The following is a 24,223-nucleotide window of genomic DNA, read 5'->3' on the forward strand; positions in this document are numbered from 1 at the left end:
ACCCAAGGACAAATACCTCAGCCCTTCCCAAAGGGGTGAGTCACTCCAGCCCAAGTGAAGACCAGGCTCTCTTTCAGCCCATTCCCGCAACTAATGAAGGTTTTGGCAGCAGAATGAGCTGCCAGATAGAATTTAGGGCTGATTTATGGTGGGACTGGCACAGGATACAGGTTATGCTTAAAGTGACTACAAGCTCAGGGAGGGAGGAGGGGAGTGCATTTCTGTCTCAGGTCCTGGTTGATGTGGGGATGGAGGGGTGATCTGGTGAGACGTGCTGATGGCAAGCAGGGATCAGAGAATGGGCCAAAAAACAGCTATGGGGCATAGGGTCTGGTAGCCTAGGCTTGTCTGCCAGCCACCCTCAACCTGGTTGTGTGAGATCCAGGGACTGGACACATTCATTCTTACAAGACTGACTCTGGAGGTGGGGGCATCCCACCAGTGGCTATGAGGCAGCAAGTAAAGGCTTGGGGCAAAAACTCCCACTTCCCTGAGTCCTTGCCCCACCCCTTGCTAGCTAAGTGGCTTTGGGCAAATCGTTTTATACTTTGGAGCCTCATTTCTAGCCCACAGGACTGCAGTAAAGATTAAAGGAGATAGTGGAGGCCAACGTGCCTTGAACACTATTAAGTTTTTCCAGTATTCATGTATGGATGTGAGAGTTGGACTATAAAGAAAGCTGAGCGCCAAAGAATTGATGCTTTTGAACTGTGGTGTTGGAAAAGACTCTTGAGAGTCCCTTGGACTGCAAGGAGAGCCAACCAGTCCATCCTAAAGAAAATTAGTCCTGAATGTTCATTGGAAGGACTGATGTTGAAGCTGAAACTCCAATACTTTGGCCACCCGATGCGAAGAGCTGACTCATTTGAAAAGACCCGGATGCTGGGAAAGATTGAAAGCAGGAGGAGAAGGGGACGACAGAGGATGAGATGGTTGGATGGAATCACCGACTCAATGGACACGAGTTTGAGTAAACTCCGGGAGTTGGTGATGGACAGGGAGGCCTGGCGTGCTGCGATTCATGGGATCACAAAGAGAGTCGGACACGACTGAGTGATTGAACTGAACTGAACTGAACTGAAATGTACAAGTTTTTGTTTTTGTTTTGTCTGGAGAGAGTCCACTCAGGTATGGACTGAGTAGAATAATAAGAATAGCTAAATTTCTCAGGAGTGTATCCAGTCTAAGTGCTTTCCATTTCATCACAAAACCCATAAAACCACCCTGTCCAAATGATGGCCACTAGCCACACATGACTGTGGGCTACCTGAAATGAGGCAAATCTGAATCGAGATGTGCTGCTGCTGCTAAGTCGCTTCAGTCGTGTCCGACTCTGTGCGACCCCATAGACAGCAGCCCACCAGGCTCCCCCATCCCTGGGATTCTCCAGGCAAGAACACCGGAGTGGGTTGCCATTTCCTTCTCCAATGCATGAAAGTGAAAAGTGAAAGTGCTGTAAGTGTAAAAATACACACAGGATTTTATACTTAATATGAATAAATGCAAGATATCCATAATAGCTTTTATATCAATTACATGTTGAAGTGATTTGAAATATCTAATATTTTAAAATATCTAATATTTTAGATATTTTGGGCTAAATAAAATACATAATTCCAAAATTTAATTCATCCGTTTCTGTTTTCAGCGTGGCTGTTAGGCAGCACGGTGCTAAAGGAATGGAACTGTTGTCCCATACTCCTTTCAGAGTTAAGAAAACGAAGGCACAGAGAGGTTAAGCAACTTGCCCCAAACCACACAGTTAACACAGGCACATGTATCTCAAGCTTTTAGACTCAGTGAGAAGTGACTCTGACCTTCTCTGATACATGACCCAGTGGCTGGGGATATAAAATCTGGGGCTATAAGGAAGCAAAGAAAGGCCTGGAGAGCTCACTTTGCCCACTTCTAAACCAGAGACAAAATTGCATCCAACTCGGAAAAAATAAAAGACTTCCCTAAAGTTCTCTGTTTCCTCTGGTCTTCTCAACATTCGGTCCACAGCCCCCTCATCAGGCCAAGCACAGCACTGACAACCTCACAAGAGGAAACTGACTGGGGCCTTGGAGTCTCCCAGACCTAGCTGAAAGCCCAGGCATGTCTTCTCCCAGCTGTGCCCCTTTGGCCCTAGCTCAGTCTCTCTGGGGCTTGTGTGAGGAGTCAGTGAGAAGCCTGGCACACAGACATGCTCAATACAGTAGAGCGCCCCGAGTTCAAATCACTAGGCCATTCAAATATGACCAAATCGAATGCCTTATGATTATACAGTGGATGTGGCAAATAGAGTCAAGAGATTAGATCTGGTAGACAGAATGCCTGAAGAACTATGGACAGAAGTTAGTAACACTGAACAGGAGGCAAGGACCAAAACCATCCCCAAGAAAAACAAACACAAAAAAAGGCAAAGCGGTTGTCTGAGGAGGCTGCACAAACAGCGGAGAAGAGAAGTGAAAGGTGAAGGACAGAGGGAAAGAGACACTTTCTCACTCACCTAGAGCCAGACCTCCTGGAGTGTGAAGTCAAGTGGGCCTTAGGAAGCATGACTACGAACAAAGCCAGTGGAGGTGATGGAATGCCAGCTGAGCTGTTTCAGATCCTGAAAGATGATGCTGTGGAAGTGCTGCACTAAACTTGCCAGCAAATTTAGAAAACTCAGCAGTGGCCACGGGACTGGAAAAGGTGTTTTCATTCCAACCCCAAAGGTGGGCAATGCCAAAGAATGTTCAAACTATGGTACAGCTGCACTCGTTTCACATGCTAGCAAGGTAATGCTCAAAATCCTTCAAGCTAGGCTTCAACAGTATATGAACTGAGAAATTCCAGATGTACAATCTGGATTTAGAAAAGGCAGAGGAACCAGAGATCAAATTGTCAACATTGGTTGGGGTCATAGAAAATGCAAGGGAATTAAAAAAAAAAACAACCCACTTCTGCTTCATTGACTATGCTAAAGCCTTTAACTGTGTGGATCACAACAAACTGTGGAAAATTCTTAAAGAGATGGGAATACCAGATCACCTGACCTGTCTCTTGAGAAACCTGTATGCAGGACAAGAATCAACAGAACTGGTCATGGAACAATGGACTGGTTCCAAATTGGGAAAGCAGTATGTTAAGACTGTATATTGTCACCCTGCTTATTTAATTTATATGTAGAGTACATCATGCAAAATGCTGGGCTGCATGACTCACAAGCTGGAATCAAGATTGCCGGGAGAAATACCAACAACCTCAGATATGCATGTGATACCACTCTAACGGCATAAAGTGAGGAGGAACTAAAGAGCCTCTTGTTGAAGGTGAAAGAGGAGAATGAAAAGGCTGGCCTAAAATTCAACATTCAAAAAATGAACATCATGGCATCCAGTTCCATCACTTCATGGCAGATAGATGGGGAAAAAATGGAAATAGCGGCAGATTTTATTTTCTTGGACTCCAAAATCACTGTAGACAGTGACTGCAGCCATGAAATTAAAAGATGCTTGTTCTTTGGAAGAAAAGCTATGACAAACCTAGACAGCATATTAAAAAGCAGAGACGTCACTTTGCTGACAAAGGTCCATATAATCAAAGCTATGGTTTTTCCAGTAGTCATATACAGAGGTGAGAGTTGGACCCTAGATAGCTGAGTGCCGAAGAATTGATACTTTGGAATCCTGGTGCTGGAGAAAACTCTTGAGTCCTTTGGACAGCAAGGAGACCAAACCAGTTGATCCTAAAGGAAATCAACCCTGAGTAGTCACTAGAAGGACTGGTGGTGAAGCTGAAGCTCCAATACTTTGGCCACCTGCTGTGAAGAGCCAAATTTCTGGAAAAGACCCTGATGCTGGGAAGGACTGGGGGCAGGAAGAGAAGGGGGCGACAGAGGACGAGATGGTTGGATTGCATCACTGACTCAATGGACGTGAATTTGAGCAAACTCTGGGAGATGGTGAAGGACAGGGAAGCCTTATGTGCTGCAGTCAGTGGGGTTGCAGAGTCCGACACGATTTAGTGACTCAACCACAACAAGATGGGAGTGGGAGGGCAGGAGAGGGCTGGCCTGGTGTCATTTGATGCTACATCCTCTAATGCAGCGGAGTGCTATTCCTGACCCACGCACTCCCAGCTGTTACCTGAGATTCTCCCCACCCTCGGAGCACTGGAAGTCCAGGCCTGCAGGCTGGGAGCTCACGAATGTGTGCAGGTGGGACAGCTCCAAAGCTTGCCACATGTCTTCCTCCGAGTAACAGCCAAAGGGGTCCAGGTTCATGCGCAGGGTCCCCGAGAACAAGATGGGGTCCTGGGGACAAAGCAAGTCCTCAGAGGGAGGCAGCTCAGGCCCCAGAGGGAGCCATGCGCACCAAGGCCAGGGAACAAGAAAGGGATTGAGGTGGCAGCATTTCCACTGTGTCCCCAACCCTCCAGGAGGGAGGCAATGGCCAAGGAGATAGAAAAATGCCTGTGGAGACATGATAAACCTCAGCTTTGCCAACCCAAAGTCTTCTGCTAAAGTAGAAACCTTGAGCCGCTAATCTGACTCCAAAGTGTCCAGTCGGCAGAAAAATACTCCAGAGAAGCCAGAAAAAGTGAAACATAATTCAGAGCTGTGAAACCAGGAGAGCAGGATAGAACACCTCTCGTATGGGCCATATGGAAGAGTCTGTGGTTCTGTTGGTCTAGGAGGTCAGAGGACAGGGTGATATTGAGCAGGATACATCTGTCCCTTCCAGACCCATGACACGTGGTCCCTCTGTGGCTCTGCTCCTGCTGTCCTGCTCCCCAGCTTCCCAGATAGAGGTCCCAGTCTTGAACCTCAAGCTACAGGACAAGCGTGGAGCCTGCCCCCAGGGTCACTGGTCAGTGTGACCAGACAAAGCCAGACTGGTACCTGGGGGATGATGGTCAGCTTAGAACGCAGGTCATGGAGCCCGATGTTGGCCACATTGAGGCCATCGATGTAGATTTCGCCCTCAGCCGCCTCCAGGATGCGGAACAGGCAGAGAGTCATGGACGATTTGCCAGCCCCAGTGCGGCCCACGATCCCCACCTGGAGAGGGTAGGAGGCTGTCAGGCAAAGGCTGGGGAGTTGGTGGGTCTGTCTCCAGGACTCCCCTGGAAGGCTAAGCAGACCTCCAGGCTGGGTACCTGCCATCCCACAGACCCACATTCCCCAGGCACAAACCCGCCCCACACGTACCTTCTCGCCACCATGCACTCGCAGACTCAGGTCCTTCAGCACCAGCTCCAGGCCTGGCCGGTAGCGCACGGAATAATTTCGGAACTCCACCTCACCCTTCAGTGGCCAGCCTGCTGGCGGACGGCTGCCCTCCACCACCCAGGGGGCCTGGTCACCAGGGGAGGACAGGCTCTGCATCGGGGCCATCTCTTCCCCAGCCCAGCCCTCTTCCGTCTTCAGTCTGCCTCTCTTCCCAGGCCCCCGCCATCCTCACCTACCAGGGAGCCTGGCGGGGAGCCCCTGGCACTTGTGTGGCCCAACCTTGTGGTTCAATGACTCTATCCATCTGACATTATTCCCCACAGAACTTTGCCCTCCTCTACTCCCCTCATGCCCAAGATCCCCGAGCAGCCCCTTCCACATGCCCCAACTCCCCCTTTCACCATTCTTTATTATTGGGTGGCTACTCCATGACAGGTGGTGGGGTAGCAATGGCAAACTAGACAAAGTCCTTGTCCCTGTGAGGCTCACATCCCAATCTAAGGAGGCATACAGTTAACAAATAAGTAAGTCTATATAATGTCAGATGGTGATGAGTATGGAGAAGTGCCTGGAGAAGTCCCTGCTGTTCGTACAGGGTGGTCAGGGAAGGCTTCCTGGAGGAGGTGATATTTAAATAAAGACCTGCAGGAAGTAAAGGAACCAAACAAGTAGTTATCTGAGGGAAAGGCATGCCAGGCAGAGGAAACAGCAAGGATAAATACCTCCAGGTGTGCTCTGGAGCACAGTGACAAAGGTGAGAGGTAGGAGACAGGTAGTGGAAGACCCCACCATGTAGGGCTTGGCAGGGTAGTTTAAGGACTGTTTTTTTGTTTTTTTACCTTGAGTAAGATGTAGGGCCATGCACAGAATAATAATGTGATTTGGTATGTTTTTAAGGGATCTCTCTGCTGCTACTTGGGGAGGCAGAGGGTAGGATGTTTTGAAATAGGGGAGTCAGAGTGTCAGCAATCAATAAACAAAGCGGCCAGTGCAGATAATCTGCTCTCCTGCTGCTGCTGCTGCTGAGTCGCTTCAGTCGTGTCTGACTCTGTGCGGCCCCATAGACGGCAGCCCACCAGGCTCCTCTGTCCCTGGGATTCTCCAGGCAAGAACACTGGAGTGGGTTGCCATTTCCTTCTCCAATGCATGAAAGTGAAAAGTGAAAGTGAAGTCGCTCAGTCGTGTCTGACTCTTTGAGACCCCATGGACTATAGCCCACCAGGCTCCTCTGTCCATGGGATTTTCCAGGCAAGAGTATTGGAGTGGGGTGCCATGCTCTCTTGAGGAGGTATCAAAACAATGGGTAGCAGGATTGGGGGCTGAATTTTTGAGGCTGTGGAGAAAGGATCATGTATGTAGACAGGGGAAATTGTAATGCTAGGCATGAAGAGAGAATTTGAAGATACCAGAGAATGGGGGGAGGAGGGGGTGATAAGAGAAGCCGGGAGAAGACAGGGACAGATGGGGGCCCCAGGGACAGGAGAGGCCAGGTTGGGAGGAACAGACGGGGGTGGGGGCTCAGCGGGGGCTGACAGGGCAGGAGCTCAGGTCACAGAAACCTTGAAGTGCCTTCAAGAAGCAGCGAGGGCTATTTTGTCCAAATAATGCCGAGAGGTTGAACTAGAGAAGAACAGCGAAGCATCCTTACCTCTGGAACCAAGGAAGTCACTGCTGAGTGCATCCAGCGGAGTGATAGGGCCAGAAACCAGGCTGCAGGAGGCAGACAAGCCACCAGGTGACGAGGCAGGGGGAGAGCACCTATTTCAAAGCTAGTTTCATGACAAAGGAGAGCAGAGAAATGAGATTCAGGATACACAGGAAAGGGAGGGTTGGCTTGAGAGTCTAGAATGGAAGGTACAAGTGCATATTTTTGCATGTGGATGGGAATCATCCAACAGAGGGAGCAAGAAGGATGATGCAGCAGGTAATTAAGGACGTGACCTCCTCCGGTGGCCACGCGAACAAGTAGAGGGAGTGCACTTTGAAACGAGAAGGGACATATCCTGTTAAAAGAGGGAAAAGGTGAAGGGACACAGGCAGGTTTGAAAGTCCAGAGGCAGGAAGGCTGAGGGAGTTCACATCTCATAACCTATTTCCTCACTGAACTGTTAGGCAAGGTCGATGGCTGAGCACAGCGAGTGGGAGCTTAACGAAAGGGAATGGCCAAAACAAATCTTTCTGAAACTGGAAACATATGCTTCCTGGAGAAGCAAGATGGGAATACCCTGCAGTGGTGTGTGGTTATAAACTTGAAGTAAAATCAGTGATTTTCTCCAGCAACATTTTAGCAGCTGAGCACCGGCATGTAGAAGGTAGACAGATGGGCTCAACTGGAGAGAGGATGACAGAGAGAAGCGCAAGGGAGTTGAGAGTGTTGGCACTGGGGGAGCACAGAATCCAGGCTGGATGAACTCATGGACCGAGGGACAGAGGCAGGTCACCGGACCGGGGGTCCCAGGGAGGACAAAGTACTATGACTGAGGAGGGCCTGAAACACGGGAGCTGTTATCTACTCATCAGGAATTGTCTTGTCCAACTCTGAACCCTCTACACCTCCTCACATAGACCTCTGGTTGACTCTCTTTAAGGACTGAATGAAGAGCCACCAGAAGAGCTGGCCTAGGGGGATGAAGGGATGGATGGTGGGCCATCAAGCACCCCTACCCGCTATTCTCAACTCTCCCTGCCCCAGGCTGATTCCGTACCCACCTCCATCTCCGTCTTGGAGTACTCCTTGACTCTCTCCACAGCCACAATATTAGACTCCAAGTCTGACATCGTTCGTATCATCCAGTTCAGAGCCAACGTCACCTAGCCAGAGGGACTGGGTCATAAGTGGGGCAATCTGTACTCCCTTGACATGGCTATGGGAGGACCTCAGACTCCTTCATTATGCTCCTATCCCAACTATGACCCAGGTGGGCCTGGGCAAACCCATAGCTATGCCACCTGGGGCTCTAATCACAATTGTACCTCAGGCAGTGACAATGGCCCCCCATCCCAGTGTTTCTCAAACAAAAGGCTTCCCATCCCAGTGTTTCTCAAACTTTAACATGCGCAAGAAAGATTTCCCAGGGAATCTTCTTAAAATGTAGCTTCTGATTCAGTAGGTTTGTGGCAGGACTAGAGAATCTACATTTCTAACAAGCTCACAGATGATGTAACTGGTCCTCGGACCACACTTCGTGAATCAAGAAGTTTTGATAGACATGCAAAAGCCAGAGCCCCAGGCCTATTGTATCAGAATCTACAGTTTAAGATCTCCAGGTGATTCATCGGCATACTGAATAGTTTGAGAAGACTGACCTGTCTGGATTGTCCTTTATTTATCAAAACTCAAAGACTTGAGTCACCTGAGGCATTGCAAATATGATCTGCTTCACAAAAATTTCATTTGCAGCTGTTTAACCTTTTGACAATATCAGCTGGTATCAGGGTGACCTGCTCAGGCTCTAGTTACCTGCTCCAGGTACTTTCTCTGCAGGCTTGTGAAATAAGGTGTAGCCTAGGTCTCCATGTCCCTGCCCCAGGACCCCTGTCAAGGTTAACCTCTAGATCTTGTGCAGGCAGAGCAAATTTCTATTTGTCTCCTGGGGCCAAGATCCAAGGTCATTTCTCCAACACTCCCAGGTAGAGACCTCCTCTGGGTTCTTACCTTTTGTCCTTCCTCCACTAAGACCTGCACACCCCGAAGTATCATCCCCTGCTGGTGCGAGTGACTCTCCATGCTTGACTGGGAGCTCACAGTTTGGGAGATCAAAATCTGTGGCTGGTCCCCATTTTGGGTAGAGTGGGGTACTCAGGAGATGCTTATGAAAGCTGGCCTCTGCCCCGGGGCGGCCCTACTCTGGGGCTGAGACCCCTGTGTACCTGTAGGGCGTAGGACACAGACAGGCCCACCAGTCCCGGGCTCAGGCTGCTTCTTCCAGTCACAGCGAAGAGTGCAGCGAAGAGCACAACACAGTTGCCCACGAACTCCACTCGGATCCCCAGCCACCTGCAGAGATCAGGCAAGGAGGAAATGGGACAGATGCAAGAAGGGGGCTGTTTAGGGGAAAGGAGGGGCTTGGACCCGGAACACCAGGCTCTCTCCTGCAAAGACCTTGGCGGAAACTCACGGAAGGAGCAGGGGCTGACGGAGTGCTTTCTGACCTATTGGAGGCAATGTAGGGGTAGCAGCTCTTCTGGTTGGTGTCCACCTTAGCATCACTGATGGTCTCAAAGTCCTGGCTGCGGCCGTAGGCCCGGATGACGCTGGAGCCAGTCACCGTCTCCGAAAAGTGGGAATAAATGGGCGAGCGGCTGACAGATTCCAGCCGCTTCAGCTGCCGTGAGGTAGCCACATAGAAGCGCTGACAGAGGTTGGAGAAAGAACTTAGAGTCAGGACCCTGGAATCCCAGCTCAGTCCTGCGTGTCCTCTGGGCCCATCTGCGCCACCTCCCCCTCCGTCCCACTGCCCCATAAGACCTCACTCCCTTCCCTCGCCCGAAAAAACCCAAGACTTGGGGTCCTGATATGGTTCCATGAACTCCCCCCACTCTCTCCCCTCTGGTCAGCTCTGCTCAGTCCTTTAGGCCACTTTGTCCACAAAGCCTTTCCCAATTCCCTCTCAGCTCCTGGCCACTCACTCTGCAGGCCTGAATTATCGCACTGACTTCATTTTGCTTCCCAAGTCAGCGACAATGCCTGTCTCCACTTAGGGGCCTGGCAATGTGTTCACACAACCAAAATTTTGCCAAATTTGCAAAAATAAGATAATTTCCTATACTTTTTCTTAAGGAACCTCTCCCCACTCCACCCCTCGGTTGTTTAAACGTCAGCCCCACAAAACCACAGTCTGCCTCCGTCTGCCATCCTCTGCCCTGTGGGCCCTAAGATGGCCAGGCCCATGCAGGATGTACAGCTGAGAGTCCCTGTCCCAGGACAGAGTGCAGCCCAGGTCACAGTCTTCACACACAGGCCTGAGCTTCTGCCACCTGTGGGTTGCCTTCATCAACTGATTAATGGCAGGACAGAGGATCAGCAACACAAATGCCTTTTGCAGTTAGCTGTATCTGAATATTATCACTCATCTATGTTAAAAACCATGTAAGTTTATAAGATATGCATCACAGATCATATATGCATCATATGATATGGCATGTAAGTTTAGATGATACCTAAAAGCAAGGGAAGGATAATGTGTCTTAAACTGTTGACAAATAGCCAGCAGGAAGGAGTTCCAGGGCCAGTCATAATTTACAAGGATTTAATTTTATCCTATTGATAACTCTGTGAGGTGGGATCTAAGATTCTATTTTACGGGTGAGGAAAATGAGTTTCAAAAGGGTGTTTACTGAATCAAATCCAGCTGTGACGGTGTGAAGGGGGGTGTGCCCTCCCTACATCTGCCACAGGTGGCCCCCAAGAGAGCCCGGCCCTCACAACAGCCACGCTCACGCTAAGTCATGCCCACTCACTCAGGGCACACCTGGACAAAGAGGTAGAGGACAGCCAAAGGCAGGATGACCACGGCAAAGAGCGGCGTGCTGGCCACGATGACCACAAGGGTGGAGATGGAATTGTAAAAGGAATTCAGCAGCATGAGGATGGTGGGAGCCAGGATCTCGTCAATGACGTAGACGTCCTTGGAGAAGCGGTTGAGGATGCGGCCTGAGGGCGTCGTATCAAAGAAGGACTGTGGCGAGCGCATCTTGTTGTGCAGCAGCGCCTGGTGAAGCAAGCGGGCAGCTTGGACACCACCCACCGCCATCGTGATAGCAGACAGCATGACCAGGAGCCCTGATGGAGGAGGCAGAGGGGCACTTGTTCACCTGGGCCAGGTGGCAGAATGCAGGGCGAGTTCCAAGATGAGGGATCCCCTCAGTGAACTAGGCAGACTCAAAGGCAGGGCGTAGCTAGGATGAGCTAGACAGGTCTAGAGGCAGGTAGACTGCGAGGGTGGGTCAGGGAGTCACTAGGATTGTGACGGTAGACAGAGATTCAGAGACAAGGGCATGCTTTGGGGGACCCAGCAGCACAGAGATGAGGAAGGGAACACTGGCGCCCCTTCTAAGTATCTCTGCAGGCTCACCTTGCAGAATTCCCAAGGCGGCGTAGACACCTAGTCTGTAGGAGGTGCTGTTCTGCTGGTTGTCCGCTGCAGCCTCATCGGTCCAGGCACTGAGCCACACGTTGGCCCCAATGGCAGCTGCGCTTTGACCCCCATACAGCAGACAGATGACCAGAGTGGTCCAGAATCCCACAGCCTTGGCGTAATCCCAGTACACGTTCAGCTTCACCTGTGTGGCCACAGCGGTCAAACAGAGGACTCCCGTGAGCCCCGGGAGTGCTAGGGGCCTGCCAGCCTCTCCAGCCTTCCTCGCCCACCCTACTCACAGTGCCCATCTCTGTCTTCTCCTCCTGGGTCAGCACATGGCTCGCCTTTGCCTCGGCTGCCGGCACGGCCTTTTCTGCTGCACCTAGGCGCCTCCTAGGCACAGACCGACCCTGGCCCTCTCCTTCCGAGGACATGGCACTCATCTGTCTGTGGAGGCAACGGGTCAGGCCCAGAGAGCTGGCCTCCAGCACAGCCACAGACAGACCCCCAGCTGGATCCTCAGGGAGTGTCAGGGAGAACACCCACCTGCCCCACTCCACAGCAGGGCATGGGGGCCCTGCCACCATCTCCCGGGGGTGGACAGTTCTCAGAAGCTCACCTCATAAACTGCTTCTGGACCTCATACGTCACGGGCTCATTATCTGTTAGGTCTGTGTGATTGCTGAGCGTGTCTTCAATCATCAACACTCCCTCATCCTCTTTGTCCTCCAAGGCTGCAGTGGGGAGGCAGAAACGAGAGGTTGGCAAGCTCACCCTGAAAAGCCCTGCTATCCCCCAGTCCCACTCCAATAAAGAGGCCTGAATGGATAAGCAAAAGGGAAGATGAGAGGGACTGAGAGGGCAGCAAGTACAACAATAAAAATAAATGACCAATTTTGTGTTGAGGAAAAAAAAAAAGAGGCAGCAAGAAAGACTTATGTTAGACAGGAAGAAAAGCTTCCCATCAGGGACTATGTGGAAGAGGATTCAAATATAAGGGTCAGGAGCTTGGGCTCTGGAGTCAGCCTGGCTGAGCTTAAATCCCACTTCCTCACCACATGACTTTAGGCGGGCATGTAAAGTGGGGATAATAATAGTACCTACTTCATCGTGTCATTGTGAGGATTAAAGGAAAGGATGTGTGTCAAGAGCTTGCAACAGGCACAGCCCTTAGTAAATGCTCGAGACATGGTAACTGCATATACGAAGCAGACAAGAAAGCCCAGGAGAAGGTCTGAGAGCCAGCCCGGAGCCTGAGGTTGAAGAGCCAGGACTGAACAACAAGGGGGTCTCAGTGTCTCAATATGCTCCACGGGAAGGGAATTTTTCTGTTTGTTCATTGCTGTCTCTGTAGTACTATCAAGACTGCTGTCTCACTATTGCTGGAATAGTGCCTGGACAAAGTTAGCTGCTCAATAAATAAATATTTGTTGATAAATAAATGACTTTTCTAAGCATTTCCGTAGTCAAAGGTATGGTTTTTCCAGTAGTCGTGTATGGATGTGAGAACTGGACTATATATAAAACTGAGCTCCGAAGAATGGATGCTCTTGAACTGTGGTGTTGGAGAAGACTCTTGAGAGTCCCTTGGGCTGCAAGGAGATCAAACCAGTCAATCCCAGAGGAAATCAGTCCTGAATATTCACTGGAAGGACTGATGTTGAAGCTGAAGCTCCAATACTTTGGCCCCCTGATGCAAAGAACTGACTCACTGGTAAAGACCATGGTGCTGGGAAAGATTAAAGGCAGGAGGAGAAGGGGATGATACAGAATGAGATGGTTGGATGGCATCACCAACTCAATGGACATGAGTTTGAGCAAGCTCTGGGAGATGGTGAAGGACAGGGAAGCCTGGCTGCAGCCCATGGGGTCACAAAGAGTGGGACACGACTGAGCGACTGAACAACCAAAAGCACCTGCATGTTTCCTCAACAATTCATCTGTAAAACAGCCTTGCTGTACAAGCTGGGCCTGGGCCCATAGGCCCTTTCAACACATAGGAAGACTGAGGGAAGAGGGGGAGGAGGAGGGATTCGATGTCATCCAGTTTACTTTCCCTCTTGCTGATGTCTGACATCACACGGATGATCCAAGTACTCCAGAACCTTCCTGCATTACACCAGGGCTGTCCAGAGACGCTCAGATGCCCCAGGACAGGGAAGATGCAGGGAGGGGAGGGGAATATGAAGAGCCAGGAATGGCAGATACCTGGACTGTTGTTGGCTTCCTGGTGCTCCTTGTCCTCATCAGGTGCATAGTTGCGGAGGAAGTTGGCAAAGGAGCCATCCCGCTGCAGCAGGGCCGAGTAGGTGCCCATCTCAGACACGTGCCCGTCAGATAGCACTATGACAAAGTCCGTCTGGGGCAGGAAGCTGATGCCGTGAGTCACCAGCACCCGGGTCTGGGGAAAAGACAGCAGGCTATCACGCCTACTGTCCTCAGCATACACCCTTGGCACGTGCGGGGCCACGGAGCAAGTGTGAGGTGCTTGAGTGCCAGCAGCAGGAGCAGGCACATCAGGGACTCAACATGTGCTCTCCAAAGGCAACTCAGCGCCCGAGGGGCACTGCCTACCCCGCCCCAGGTTTCCCCGGTTGCCCAGCCTGTTCCATAGGCACTCCATATGTCCAGGTATCACCAAACCCCTTGGCTTCCCACCAGTCCTCTCCTGTGGCCATAGACTTCATTTTAGCCCGCTTAGCCTCTGGGAACCTCACCTTTCCTGCCAGCACACCTTCTGGCCCAATGACTTGGTCAAAGATATGTTTGGCCACATGGGAGTCCACGGCTGACAGTGGGTCATCCAGCAAAAAAATGTCGGCATCACTATAAACAGCTCGGGCCACACTGACACGCTGACGCTGGCCCCCAGACAGGTTAATGCCCTGATGGAGAAGGGAGGTGAGAAGTGTGTATTGGGTGGAAGAGAGCCAGGCCATCACAAGGGGGACAAAGGCCCTGTCAATTATCATTCAGCAAGGCAGACCTCTAAATTCACATTTCATATGCCTGGTCCTGTCCCTGGGAGGCTCTAAGGTCATGGATGAAGGGGTGGTAGCTCTCAGAGTCCCCCCAGAGCAGCTGAGGACAACTTGCTCCCTGCCCAGCTGGTTTCCCTACCTTCCACCGCCTTACTCTAGGAGGCTGGAAATCCCCAGGAGGTAATAGACCTTTTAGTCTCCCATTGCCCATATGGTCTGCAGATGACTTTTGTAACAATTATCCCTTCTGGTCCTCATGTCAGTCTTTCCAGGGAGGTATCATTAGCCTCACTTTCTAGATGAAGAAACTAGAGCCCAAGATGTTAATGACTTCATCCAAAGTCCAAACTATTATAGGCAAAAGCAAGAATGGAAACCCAGCATCCACCCCAGAGTTCATCAACCCTGAGATCATTCACATACCAGAGGGAAAGTAAGATCATTCTTAAACCCATTATGCAGAAAGTCAGACACATAGCAGCAAGGCAGAGCCCAGCGGGCAGACCCCAGAGGTACACCTCGCTTTCCTGCCACCAGCTCTCCTCATTCCCTCTGGAACAGGCTCAGCTCTTTAGGGGTACCCTGAGAAACTGACCCCTGGGGACAGCAAACGTGGGGTGGGAGCTGCAGCTGCCGAGAAACGAGGGGTGACCACAGCAGCTATAGTGACTGAGACGTGTGAACATGTCTGCATTCGACCAAGCAGGCTTCCTTCAGAGCTACTATGCTCTGGGCACAAATCAGGCTTGTGAGGTCAGTGTGGGTCCAGGAGAGACGGGAAGAAGGAGTTAGACTGTAGATGGGGAGGTCTGCTCTGGGTTCCTATCATCTCAGACTCCTACTTAAAAGTTTCTCATCCCCACTGCCAGACTCAGGCCCAGATCATTTCCCCAGACCAACACGAGAGCCTCGCCACTGGTTCCTATGCCTCTGGGCCCCTTCACACTGCAGCCAGGGCAGCTTTTCAAAATGCAATTCATGTCCCTGCTTAAAACTCTTCGCTGACAAATTGAACATCCAAATAAAAAATGATGGTAATGGATTATAATCCACCGAATCACATAAGCAAACATGAGCCCGCACTGATAGAAAGAAACTAAAGAATAAGCAAAAAGGGAGGAGAGGAAAGCTCTTTCTTAGAGTAAAACGCCAACTAATAATCATAGAAAGAATGGAGTTACAAAATCAACATTTGGCCCACATCATAGTAACACTGACTCAGGCAAAAATCAATGAAGGTTATAAAATGAAATCATCGACGGACGATATCATCTCAAGCATGAGATCAAAGTTAACATTAGTCAGGAAGACATGAACTGACATCATGTGCCTCCCGATATGACGCACCAAGGATACAACATTACTTTGGTTTCCCAACCCCCTGCAAAAAAAAAAAAAAACAAACAACTAATGGTGTTCAAATTGAGAAACTTTTTGCCAAACATCTGGCCTGTACTCTTTAAAAGTGTGGATATTCTAAAAGACAGACTGGGACTCCCCTGGTGGTCTACTGGTTAAGAATCTGCTTTCCAGTGCAGAAGATGCAGGTTCAACCCCTGGTTGGGGAACTAAGATCCCACATGCTGTGGAGCAACTAAGCCCCTGTAACTACTGAGCCTGCCCACTTCAACTCGAGAGCCCACGTGCTCTGGAGCCTGCATGCCACAATTAGAGAGAAACCTGCGTGGCATAAGGAAAAGCCCAGAGAAAGAGCTCTTATGCCACAACAAAGAGCCTGCACGATGCAACTAAGGCCCCACACAGCCGAAAGTAAATACATAAATATTTAAAAATAAAATAAAAGACAGAGACTGAGAAACTATCCAGATTGACAGAGAATGAAGAGATATGACAACTAAATGCAACTCATGATCCTGGATTGAATTCTAGACCAGGAAAGAAAACAATGAAAAAAGACTGGGATAAACGATGACATTTCAAAGGTCAGACAGTGATTTTTAGATAGTAGCACTGTACTAATGATAAATTTCTTGATTTTGATAACTTAACCATAGATCCGTAAGAGAATGTCTTTGTTTTGAAGGAATATACGTTGAAATCTTTAGTATCTAAAAAAAAGGGGTGAAACTCTAAAACTCTTAGAAGAAAACACAGGAAAAAAGTTTCATGACATTGGACTTGGCAATGACTTTATGAATATAACATCAAAAGCACAAGCGACAAAGGTAAAAAATAGAAAAACTGGATTACATTAAAACTGAAACCTTCAGTGCAATCAAAGGACACAGTCAGCAAAGTGAAAAGGCAGCCTTCAGAATAGAAGACAATATTTGCAACTCACATATCTGATAGGGGGTTACTATCTAGTCTATATAAAGAACTCCTACAATTCAACAACAAAAAACTAAACAACTTGATTAAAATGTGGACAAAGGACTTTAATAGACATTTCTCCAAGGAAGATATACAAACTGCCAACAAACACATGTAAAGGTGTTCTGAACATTACTCTTACTTATCTCATATTACCTTACTTATGTAAAGGTGTTTCGACATTACTGATGACTGGGAAATGCAAATTGAAATGTCAATGAAATATCACCTCACATCCATTAGAATGGTTATTATCAAAAAACAAAACCAAAATAACAAACAACCACCCCAGAAAACAACAAGTGTTATCCAGGATGTGTGCAAGTTGTAGCCTTTGGGCACTGTTGGTGAGAATATAACATGGTGCAGCCATCATGGAAACCAGTATGGCAGTTCCTCGAAGAATAAAAACATAGAATTGATTTACAGATTCCACTTTAGGGTATCTAGGGTCTTAAAAAGACCTTTGCCCACCCACATTCATAGTAGTATTAGTCACAATATATGAAAGGTGGAAGCAACCCAAGTGTCCATTGAGGGGTGCATGGATAAGTAAAAGCTGTTATTTAATGGGTACAGAGTTTTAGTTTTGTAAGATAAAAAGAGTTCTGGAGATGGGTTGCACAACAGTGTGAATGAACTTAACATTACTGATCTATATACTTCTAAAGATTTTTAAGTTAAAGATTTATGCTATGAGGACTTTTTTCATAGTCCAGTGGTTAAGAATCTGCCTTCCAATGCAGGGGACAGGAGTCCAACCCTCGCTTGGTCGGGGAACTAAGAGCCCACATGCCATGGGGCAACTAAGCCTTTATGCCACAGAGAATGCCACCACACTCTAGAGCCCACGCACTGCAACTGAAGAACCCTCCACCACAGCCAAGCCCCGGCACAGCCAAAAAAGATCCACGTCATGTATATTTTGCAGAAGCCAAAAACTAATAAATTAATACAAAAATAAAACCTTTCATTGATATCCCAAGGTTTTTAGGGTAAAGATCAAAACCTTAACTAAAGTCATCAAAGCTCTACGTATTACCCTGCATCTTTTGCACCTTGCTAACCTCCAGTCACACCAAATTGCATCAAATGCCCCCATCCTTAACCCTAACACTAACCCTCAAAGAAGCAACAGTTAGAACCGGACACGGAACAACAGACTGGTTCCAAACTGGGAAAGGCATACGTCAAGGCTGTGTATTGTCACCCTGTTCATTTAACTTATATGCCGAGTACATCATGTGAAATGCCGGGCTGGATGAAGCACAAGCTGGAATCAAGATTGCCGGGAGAAATATCAATAACCTCAGATGTGCAGATGACACCACCCTTATGGCAGAAAGTGAAGAAGAATTGAAGAGCCTCTTGATCAAAGTGAAAGAGGGGAGGAAAAAGCTGGCTTAAAAACTCAACATTCAAAAAACTAAGATCATGGCATCCAGTCCTACCACTTCATGGCAAATAGATGGGGAAACAAGGGAAACAATGACAGACTTTATTTTCTTGGGCTCCAAAATCACTGCAGACAGTGACTGCAGCCATGATATCAAAAGATGCTTGCTCCTTGAAAGAAAAGCTATGACCAACCTAGGTACCATGTTAAAAAGCAGAGACATTACTTTGCCAACAAAGGTCCGTCTAGTCAAAGCTATGGTTTTTCCAGTAGTCATGTATGGATGTGGGAACTGGACTATAAAGAAAACTGATATCAATATCCGAAGAACGGATGCTTTTGAACTGTGGTGTTGGAGAAGACTCTTGAGAGTCTCCGGGACTGCAAGGAGATCAAACCAGTCAATCCTAAAGGAAACCAGTCCTGAATATTCATTGGAAGGACTGATGTTGAAGCTGAAGCTCCAATACTTTGGCCACCTGATGCGAAGAGCTGACTCATTGGAAAAGACCCTGATGCTGGGAAAGATTGAAGGCAGGAGGAGAAGGGGACAACAGAGGATGAGATGGTTGGATGGCATCACTGACTCGATGGACGTGCATCTGAACAAGCTCCGGGAGTTGGTGATGGACAGGGAAGCCTGGGGTGCTGTCATGGGGTGGCAAAGAGTTGGACACGACTGAGGGACAGAACTGAACTGAACTGAACCCTTAAAGGTTTTCCATCACCCTTGGTAAAAGCCGTAGTCCTTACAGTAGACTTAAGGCTTTATGTCTGCTGCCTGGATACCTCACTGACTTCACTTCCTCCTCCTCATCCCTGCTCATTTCATTCCAGCCACACTGTTCTTCTCGCTGGTCCTTAAATGCCCCAGTCACACTCCTGCCTCAGAGCCTTTGCACTTACTGCTCTCTCTGCCTCAAATGTCCCAGACAGGGCTTCATGTTCCCAGATACAGACCACTCCTTCACTTTGTTCAAGTCTCCAGTTCTCAGTGAGGCTTTCACAAAGCATACTGATAATACAACCTTGCACATCCTCTCCTCTTAGCATCCACCTAATATTATACATTTTACTGATTTACCTTGCTAACATATCTTTCCCCACTAGAATGTAAGCTATATGAAGGCAGAGATTTTAGTCTGGTGTTTGTACTAACGTATGGGCTGCCCGTGTGGTGCTAGTGGTAAAGAACCCACCCGGCAATGCAGGAGACATAAGAGATGTGGGTTTGATCCCTGGGTCAGGAAGATCCCCTGGAGGAGGGCATGGCAACCCACTCCAGCATTCTTACCTAGAGAATGTCATGGACAGAGGAGCCTGGAGGAATCAGCCAATGAGGTCACAAGGAGCTGTACACGACTGAAGTGACTCAGCACGGACACACATTTACTAATATATAATATTGCCTGGCATATAGTAGGTATGTCATAAAAATCTGATGCATGATAAGAGCTTCTTCCTTAGCTGTTAAGATTCAGCTCAAAAGTGATACTTTTCCTTATGCAGACTACCTCCTTTACTCCTTCCCAGTACCTTGAACAGGCCTTCAGCCTGGCCTCCAGGACATTCTACAGCCCCTACCCGTTTCTAAGTCAGCTTCCCCCAGTAATAGATCTGCTTTACCAGTGCCTTGCACAGAGCTAGGCATGACATCATTAATAGATGAATGCGTGAATGAACGAATGCTTATTTGGATCCGAGCTGGACTGAGGCTGACCGCTGTGTGTGCTAACTCCCCCAGAGAGTGAGATAAGAGACGGTACCTTCTCTCCAATCTCCGTCTGGTCCCCACCAGGCAGAACCTCCAGATCAGCTAGCAGGGCACAGGCCTCCAGAGCCTTCTGGTACCGCTTGGGGTCCAGGGCTCGACCAAAGAGCACGTTTTCCTGAAGAGTGCAGTTCTGGATCCATGCCTGCTGGGGCACGTAGGCCACGGAACCCTGGCCAAAGGAATTTACCTCAGGGTTTGCCCAAGGCCTGGCCAAGCTTCCCTCCCCAGTAATCCCTGCCCCTCTCACCTTCATATACACCTTGCCTTCCAGCTTCTCCATCTCTCCCAGCAGGGCGGACAACAGGGAGGACTTCCCGCAACCCACAGGCCCCACCACGGCCACTAGTGCCCCTTTGGGCACCTGGATATCAAGGCTGGGGGTAAGGAGACAAGTAGCCCAGTCAGAGGAGGAATCGAGGTTTTGTCCCCCACCTTCCACCTGAAGACCCAAGCTCTCCTCCCTTTCAGACAGCACCCTGGCAAGCTGAGGCTCTTCCTGTATCCCAGGTCAAAAGCTGACGAGTGGGAGCGGGGGGTTGGGGGGGGATTCTGCTACGATCTGAACTGTGGTCCACTTCAGGCAGCTGAGAAGGGAAGGAGAAGCTGGTACCTGTGCAGGGTGGGTGGCAGGTCCTGGGCCCAGGTAAAGGTGCCATTGTGTATGATGACAGCGTAGCCTGGGAAGACAGAGGTGCACAGGGTCAAGGGGCCCAGGGCAAGGGGGAGAGGATCCCTGGGTGGAAGAGCCCTACGGAAAGGAACCAACGGGAGCACAGGGAAGCTTGGGGGTGGTGAGGGGGAGGTGGCAGGGAGGAGTAAGAAGCGCCCTAGAGAAGGAAGGTGATGGCGGGTCCTGGGGAGGGGTAACAGAGTGAGAACAGATGGGAAAGGAGGATGAAGCAAAGGAGGCCACAAGAGAAAAGTTAAAAATTTGAAACAGAATTTTCTGGAGAAGTGGCTGGGTTAAGGGAAGCCCAGGTAGAGGCTGTCTGGACCTGGGGTGATGGTCTTTCTTTCCACACACTGAGGGTCAAGTTCATCTTGGCTCAGGAAATGCTGGATCCGTTTCAAAGACACACTGGTCTGCATGCAGAAGGGTGTGAGTCAGCCCTGGAAGCTATGCCTTTCTTACGCCCATCTCCTCTTACCCTTGCTGGCCCCCACCTTCCTGGGTGAGGCTGGGCCCCCTGAGGGCCCAGATGCTGGTGCTGGGTCCCTTCTCATGCCTGATTCTTGGCTGGCTCCCACTGCCAAAGATAGGGTCCATGTTGGTAAGAGGAGGCTGTCTCCAGAACTTGGGTTTCCAGAAACCCTACCTAAATGACTCCAAATGGCCCATGAGTCTGCTGACCAAACAATTCTTCATAATGCCAAATGGCCCTCCCCTGATTCCAATAACTCTCCCTGATTATCCCCGACCCTAAATAGCCCCATCAACCTGCCCAACCAAACAATTCTTCATAATGCCAAATGGCCCTCCCCTGATTCCAATAACTTTATCCCCTACCCTAAATAGCCCCAACCTGCCCAAACTCCACTAGAACCCCAGCCCTACCCAGGCTTACCTGGGCCAGGTTGCTGATTAACTGGGGCAGCATGTTGAGGGGAATTTTTAAGATGTTGAAAAGGGACACGGACACAAAGGCCTTTTCAGCATCCAGCACGTTGTTCTTGTCCACGGATACGTATACTCCGAGGGTGGTCAGGGTCACCTGGGCAGCGGTGGGGATGGGTGTCAGGGCGGAGTCTGCTGGGTTCAGAGGCCCAGGCTGACCAAGCAGGAGACGGGACACCAGCCCAGGTATGGGCGCCTCACCAGGAAGGGGGTGCAGACCCAGATGAAGGTGGATATGGCGTGGAGGTAGGCAACCTGGCGCATCAGCCGGAGCTCATCCTGCCGGATGCCCTCCACCTGCTTCAAGAAGCTGGGCTCCCAGGCGTATAGCTTCAGCACCTTGATGCCACCCAGGATCTCGCTCATCAGCTTGATGCGCGAGTCCTTGAACTTCATTTGCTCTACCTACGGAAAGTGTGGCAAGGGCGTCCCTGAGCCCCTCCCCAGACCTCTACCAATAGGGGCACACATCTTCTCTGCACTCACACACACACGGCAGCTAGACTACCCACCACTCCTCCCTGCCAGCCTGTACTGTACCCCAGCCTGGAATGCCCAAGCCAAGCTCCCTTCCTCTCTGCTGGACAAAATCCTGCTCCAGCCTCAGTGCCTATCACTGACCATCCCAGGCCCCTTCCCTGGGTTTCTAAGGCATGTTCTTATAGGGCACCCTGAACATGTATGCTGTCTCAAATCCATGTGAGCCTGAGGGAATAGATCCCTTATTTCTCTTTTTCACCCAGTCCCCAACCCAAGGTGTAGCAGGCCACACTAATTTATTCATTCAGCCCCAATTTATTGAGTACCTACTATGCTCCAGGCCACGTGCTAGACGTAGGGCAGATAATGATAAACAACTGAAGGTCCCAACCATCATAAAGCTGACAGTCTGATAGGAGAAGTAGCTAGGATGCAAACAATCACCTGAATAAATGCTTACGCTAAAGCAGTATGCATACCCCAATGGGAGTAGCAGGATTCTGGGAGAGAATAATTTGGGTGGGAACTGGGAAATCAAAGTTTGCGCTGGGGTGAAGGAAGGAAAGGAACTGGGCAAGTAAGGAAGGCTGAAGCACATTTCAGGGAACAGTATGTATGGTAGCCCGGAGGCATGCAGAGCTTGGTGATTTGGAGAAAAGAAAGGCCAGACTGGCTGAAATTTAGCCATATTCCAGGAGGTGAGGGTTTGAAAGGTGAGCAGGGGCCTAGTGGGTGGTAGTGGAAATTTGTCATTTATTTTGTGTACAGTGGGAGGCTAGGGAAGACTTCAATAAATGTTTGCCAATAAAGGACTGAATGACTGGCTATTTACACTAAGCGCAATGTGGTGGAGAAACTCTCGTTAGACCAGAAGAGGCAAGTTCTGTCTGATTCTGGATTGCTGTAATCTCTCTGGGCCTTGGTTCCTTAGTTGCAAAATGAGAATGTTTCTAAAGCCTCTCAGGGTTGTAAGGCAAGAGTAAGCTAAGGTTTGTGAAAGTGGCTTAGAGCCATCTGTACTCAGTAAGCAAGGTAGTGGGTAAGGCCCAGGTTAGTGACTGCACTCCTCCAGGCACCTGGCCAGGGCTCCAGGCAGGAACAGCTCAGTCTGTCAGCACCCACCTGGAAGGCACGCATCTTCACAGCCACAGCTCCGTTGAGTGGGATTAGCAAGATCATGAGAGCAACTCCAGCCAGGACGGAGGGACCCAGGTTCTGAGGATGCACAATGGATAGATTAGACAGACAGACAGACCAACATACAGAGTATATATAGACAGAGCCCAACAGACAGAAGCCTATTGACCTGAAATGCGGGGATGGGCCCGAAGCAAAAGTTAGTGGTCAGCCAAACAGATGGACAGTGAAAAGAAGACATACAGATAAAGCCAAAATTGCAAAAACATTTGCAGAAACAGCCAGCCATCAGATAATGACAACAGACAGGGACAAACAGGCAGCCACTGAAGGGCATCCAGACACACAGAGAGGCAAATACAGATAGACAGGCAATGACAACCTGAGTCACACCCCCCTTGTCTCCAAGGCCCTCTTCCCTCCCCTAGGTTCTGTAAGAGGGACAATCTCACAGGCTGGAAAGACTTGATTGCAGACACCAGCATCCTCACAGTTCTGTCCCCCACCCCTCTGCTGACCCAGAATAACTCTCTCTTGTCCCATCTGAAGGAAGGAGAAGTCAGAGGAAGGAGGCAGAGATCAGGGTTCAAGAGTCACCTGCCAGAGGAAGTACACTGCCAGGATGATCTGCAGGGGGGCTGACCACAGCAGGTTGATGAAGGGGACAACGTCCATGAAGCGCTGCGCATCCACTGACATGAGGTTGACAATTTCTCCTACAGTGGACTCACGTTTGACTGAATTGCTGATGACCAGAGCCTGCAGGTGGACAGTTGGCTGATGGACTGGTCACACGAGTCTCTTCAAAGTTCCCCAGGGCTGGCCTCCCCAGCCCCTCATTTGCTGCTCCAGCTGACCTTCCTATAGATGACACCTATGATGCCCGTGCGAAATCTCAACCCCATCACAAAAATGCAGTGGTAATACTGGTGTAAGATCAGGGTCTGCATCACGGAGCACACGAACATCAGCCCGGCCACCAGGAAGCCCCACCAGGTGGGGGCCGTGGGGTTTGAAATAAATCTGATCAGGATGCTGCAAATGGAGGAGAGAACAATAAGCGTGGGGAATCTCCCCTAGGCTCTTCCCCCTACTGCTGCTCTCTTCTTGCCCCTCAGCCTCCACTCTCTCAAGCCTCTCATTTGGAGGCTGCTGGCCCTCCACAGCCCCAACCCAGACCACGAGAATCAGCCCAGAGCTGGCGCAAGACTCTGTCTCCTCACTCC

The 24,223-nt window shown here is 49.7% G+C and overlaps 1 protein-coding gene across 9 annotated transcripts in view; it reads right to left on the reverse strand.

Annotated features, from left to right (window-relative positions):
- ABCC3 (ATP binding cassette subfamily C member 3) overlaps nt 1–24,223 on the reverse strand; it is a 48,840-nt gene that overhangs the window by 3,920 nt on the left and 20,697 nt on the right. For 2 of the 9 annotated variants that reach the window (XM_069543095.1, XM_069543096.1), the window contains 21 exons: nt 23,855–24,032; nt 23,595–23,756; nt 22,983–23,075; nt 21,582–21,785; nt 21,331–21,477; nt 20,761–20,848; nt 20,376–20,442; nt 20,013–20,139; nt 19,758–19,934; nt 13,998–14,165; nt 13,489–13,681; nt 11,900–12,014; nt 11,580–11,727; nt 11,275–11,482; nt 10,672–10,982; nt 9,353–9,552; nt 9,071–9,197; nt 7,910–8,011; nt 5,180–5,326; nt 4,871–5,029; nt 4,116–4,282 (listed from right to left, as the gene is read on the reverse strand). In XM_069543095.1, the coding sequence (XP_069399196.1) occupies nt 4,116–4,282; nt 4,871–5,029; nt 5,180–5,326; nt 7,910–8,011; nt 9,071–9,197; nt 9,353–9,552; nt 10,672–10,982; nt 11,275–11,482; nt 11,580–11,727; nt 11,900–12,014; nt 13,489–13,681; nt 13,998–14,165; nt 19,758–19,934; nt 20,013–20,139; nt 20,376–20,442; nt 20,761–20,848; nt 21,331–21,477; nt 21,582–21,785; nt 22,983–23,075; nt 23,595–23,756; nt 23,855–24,032 (3,288 nt within the window). Of the gene's footprint in view, nt 1–4,115; nt 4,283–4,870; nt 5,030–5,179; nt 5,843–6,848; nt 6,970–7,909; nt 8,012–9,070; nt 9,198–9,352; nt 9,553–10,671; nt 10,983–11,274; nt 11,483–11,579; nt 11,728–11,899; nt 12,015–13,488; nt 13,682–13,997; nt 14,166–19,757; nt 19,935–20,012; nt 20,140–20,375; nt 20,443–20,760; nt 20,849–20,898; nt 21,013–21,330; nt 21,478–21,581; nt 21,786–22,982; nt 23,076–23,594; nt 23,757–23,854; nt 24,033–24,223 lie in introns of those variants that run through there. The other 7 variants (XR_011247054.1, XR_011247055.1, XR_011247056.1 and 4 more) reach the window with 7 other exon arrangements.

Source organism: Ovis canadensis, chromosome 11 (assembly GCF_042477335.2).
Source record: "Ovis canadensis isolate MfBH-ARS-UI-01 breed Bighorn chromosome 11, ARS-UI_OviCan_v2, whole genome shotgun sequence".
NCBI lineage: Eukaryota > Metazoa > Chordata > Mammalia > Artiodactyla > Bovidae > Ovis > Ovis canadensis.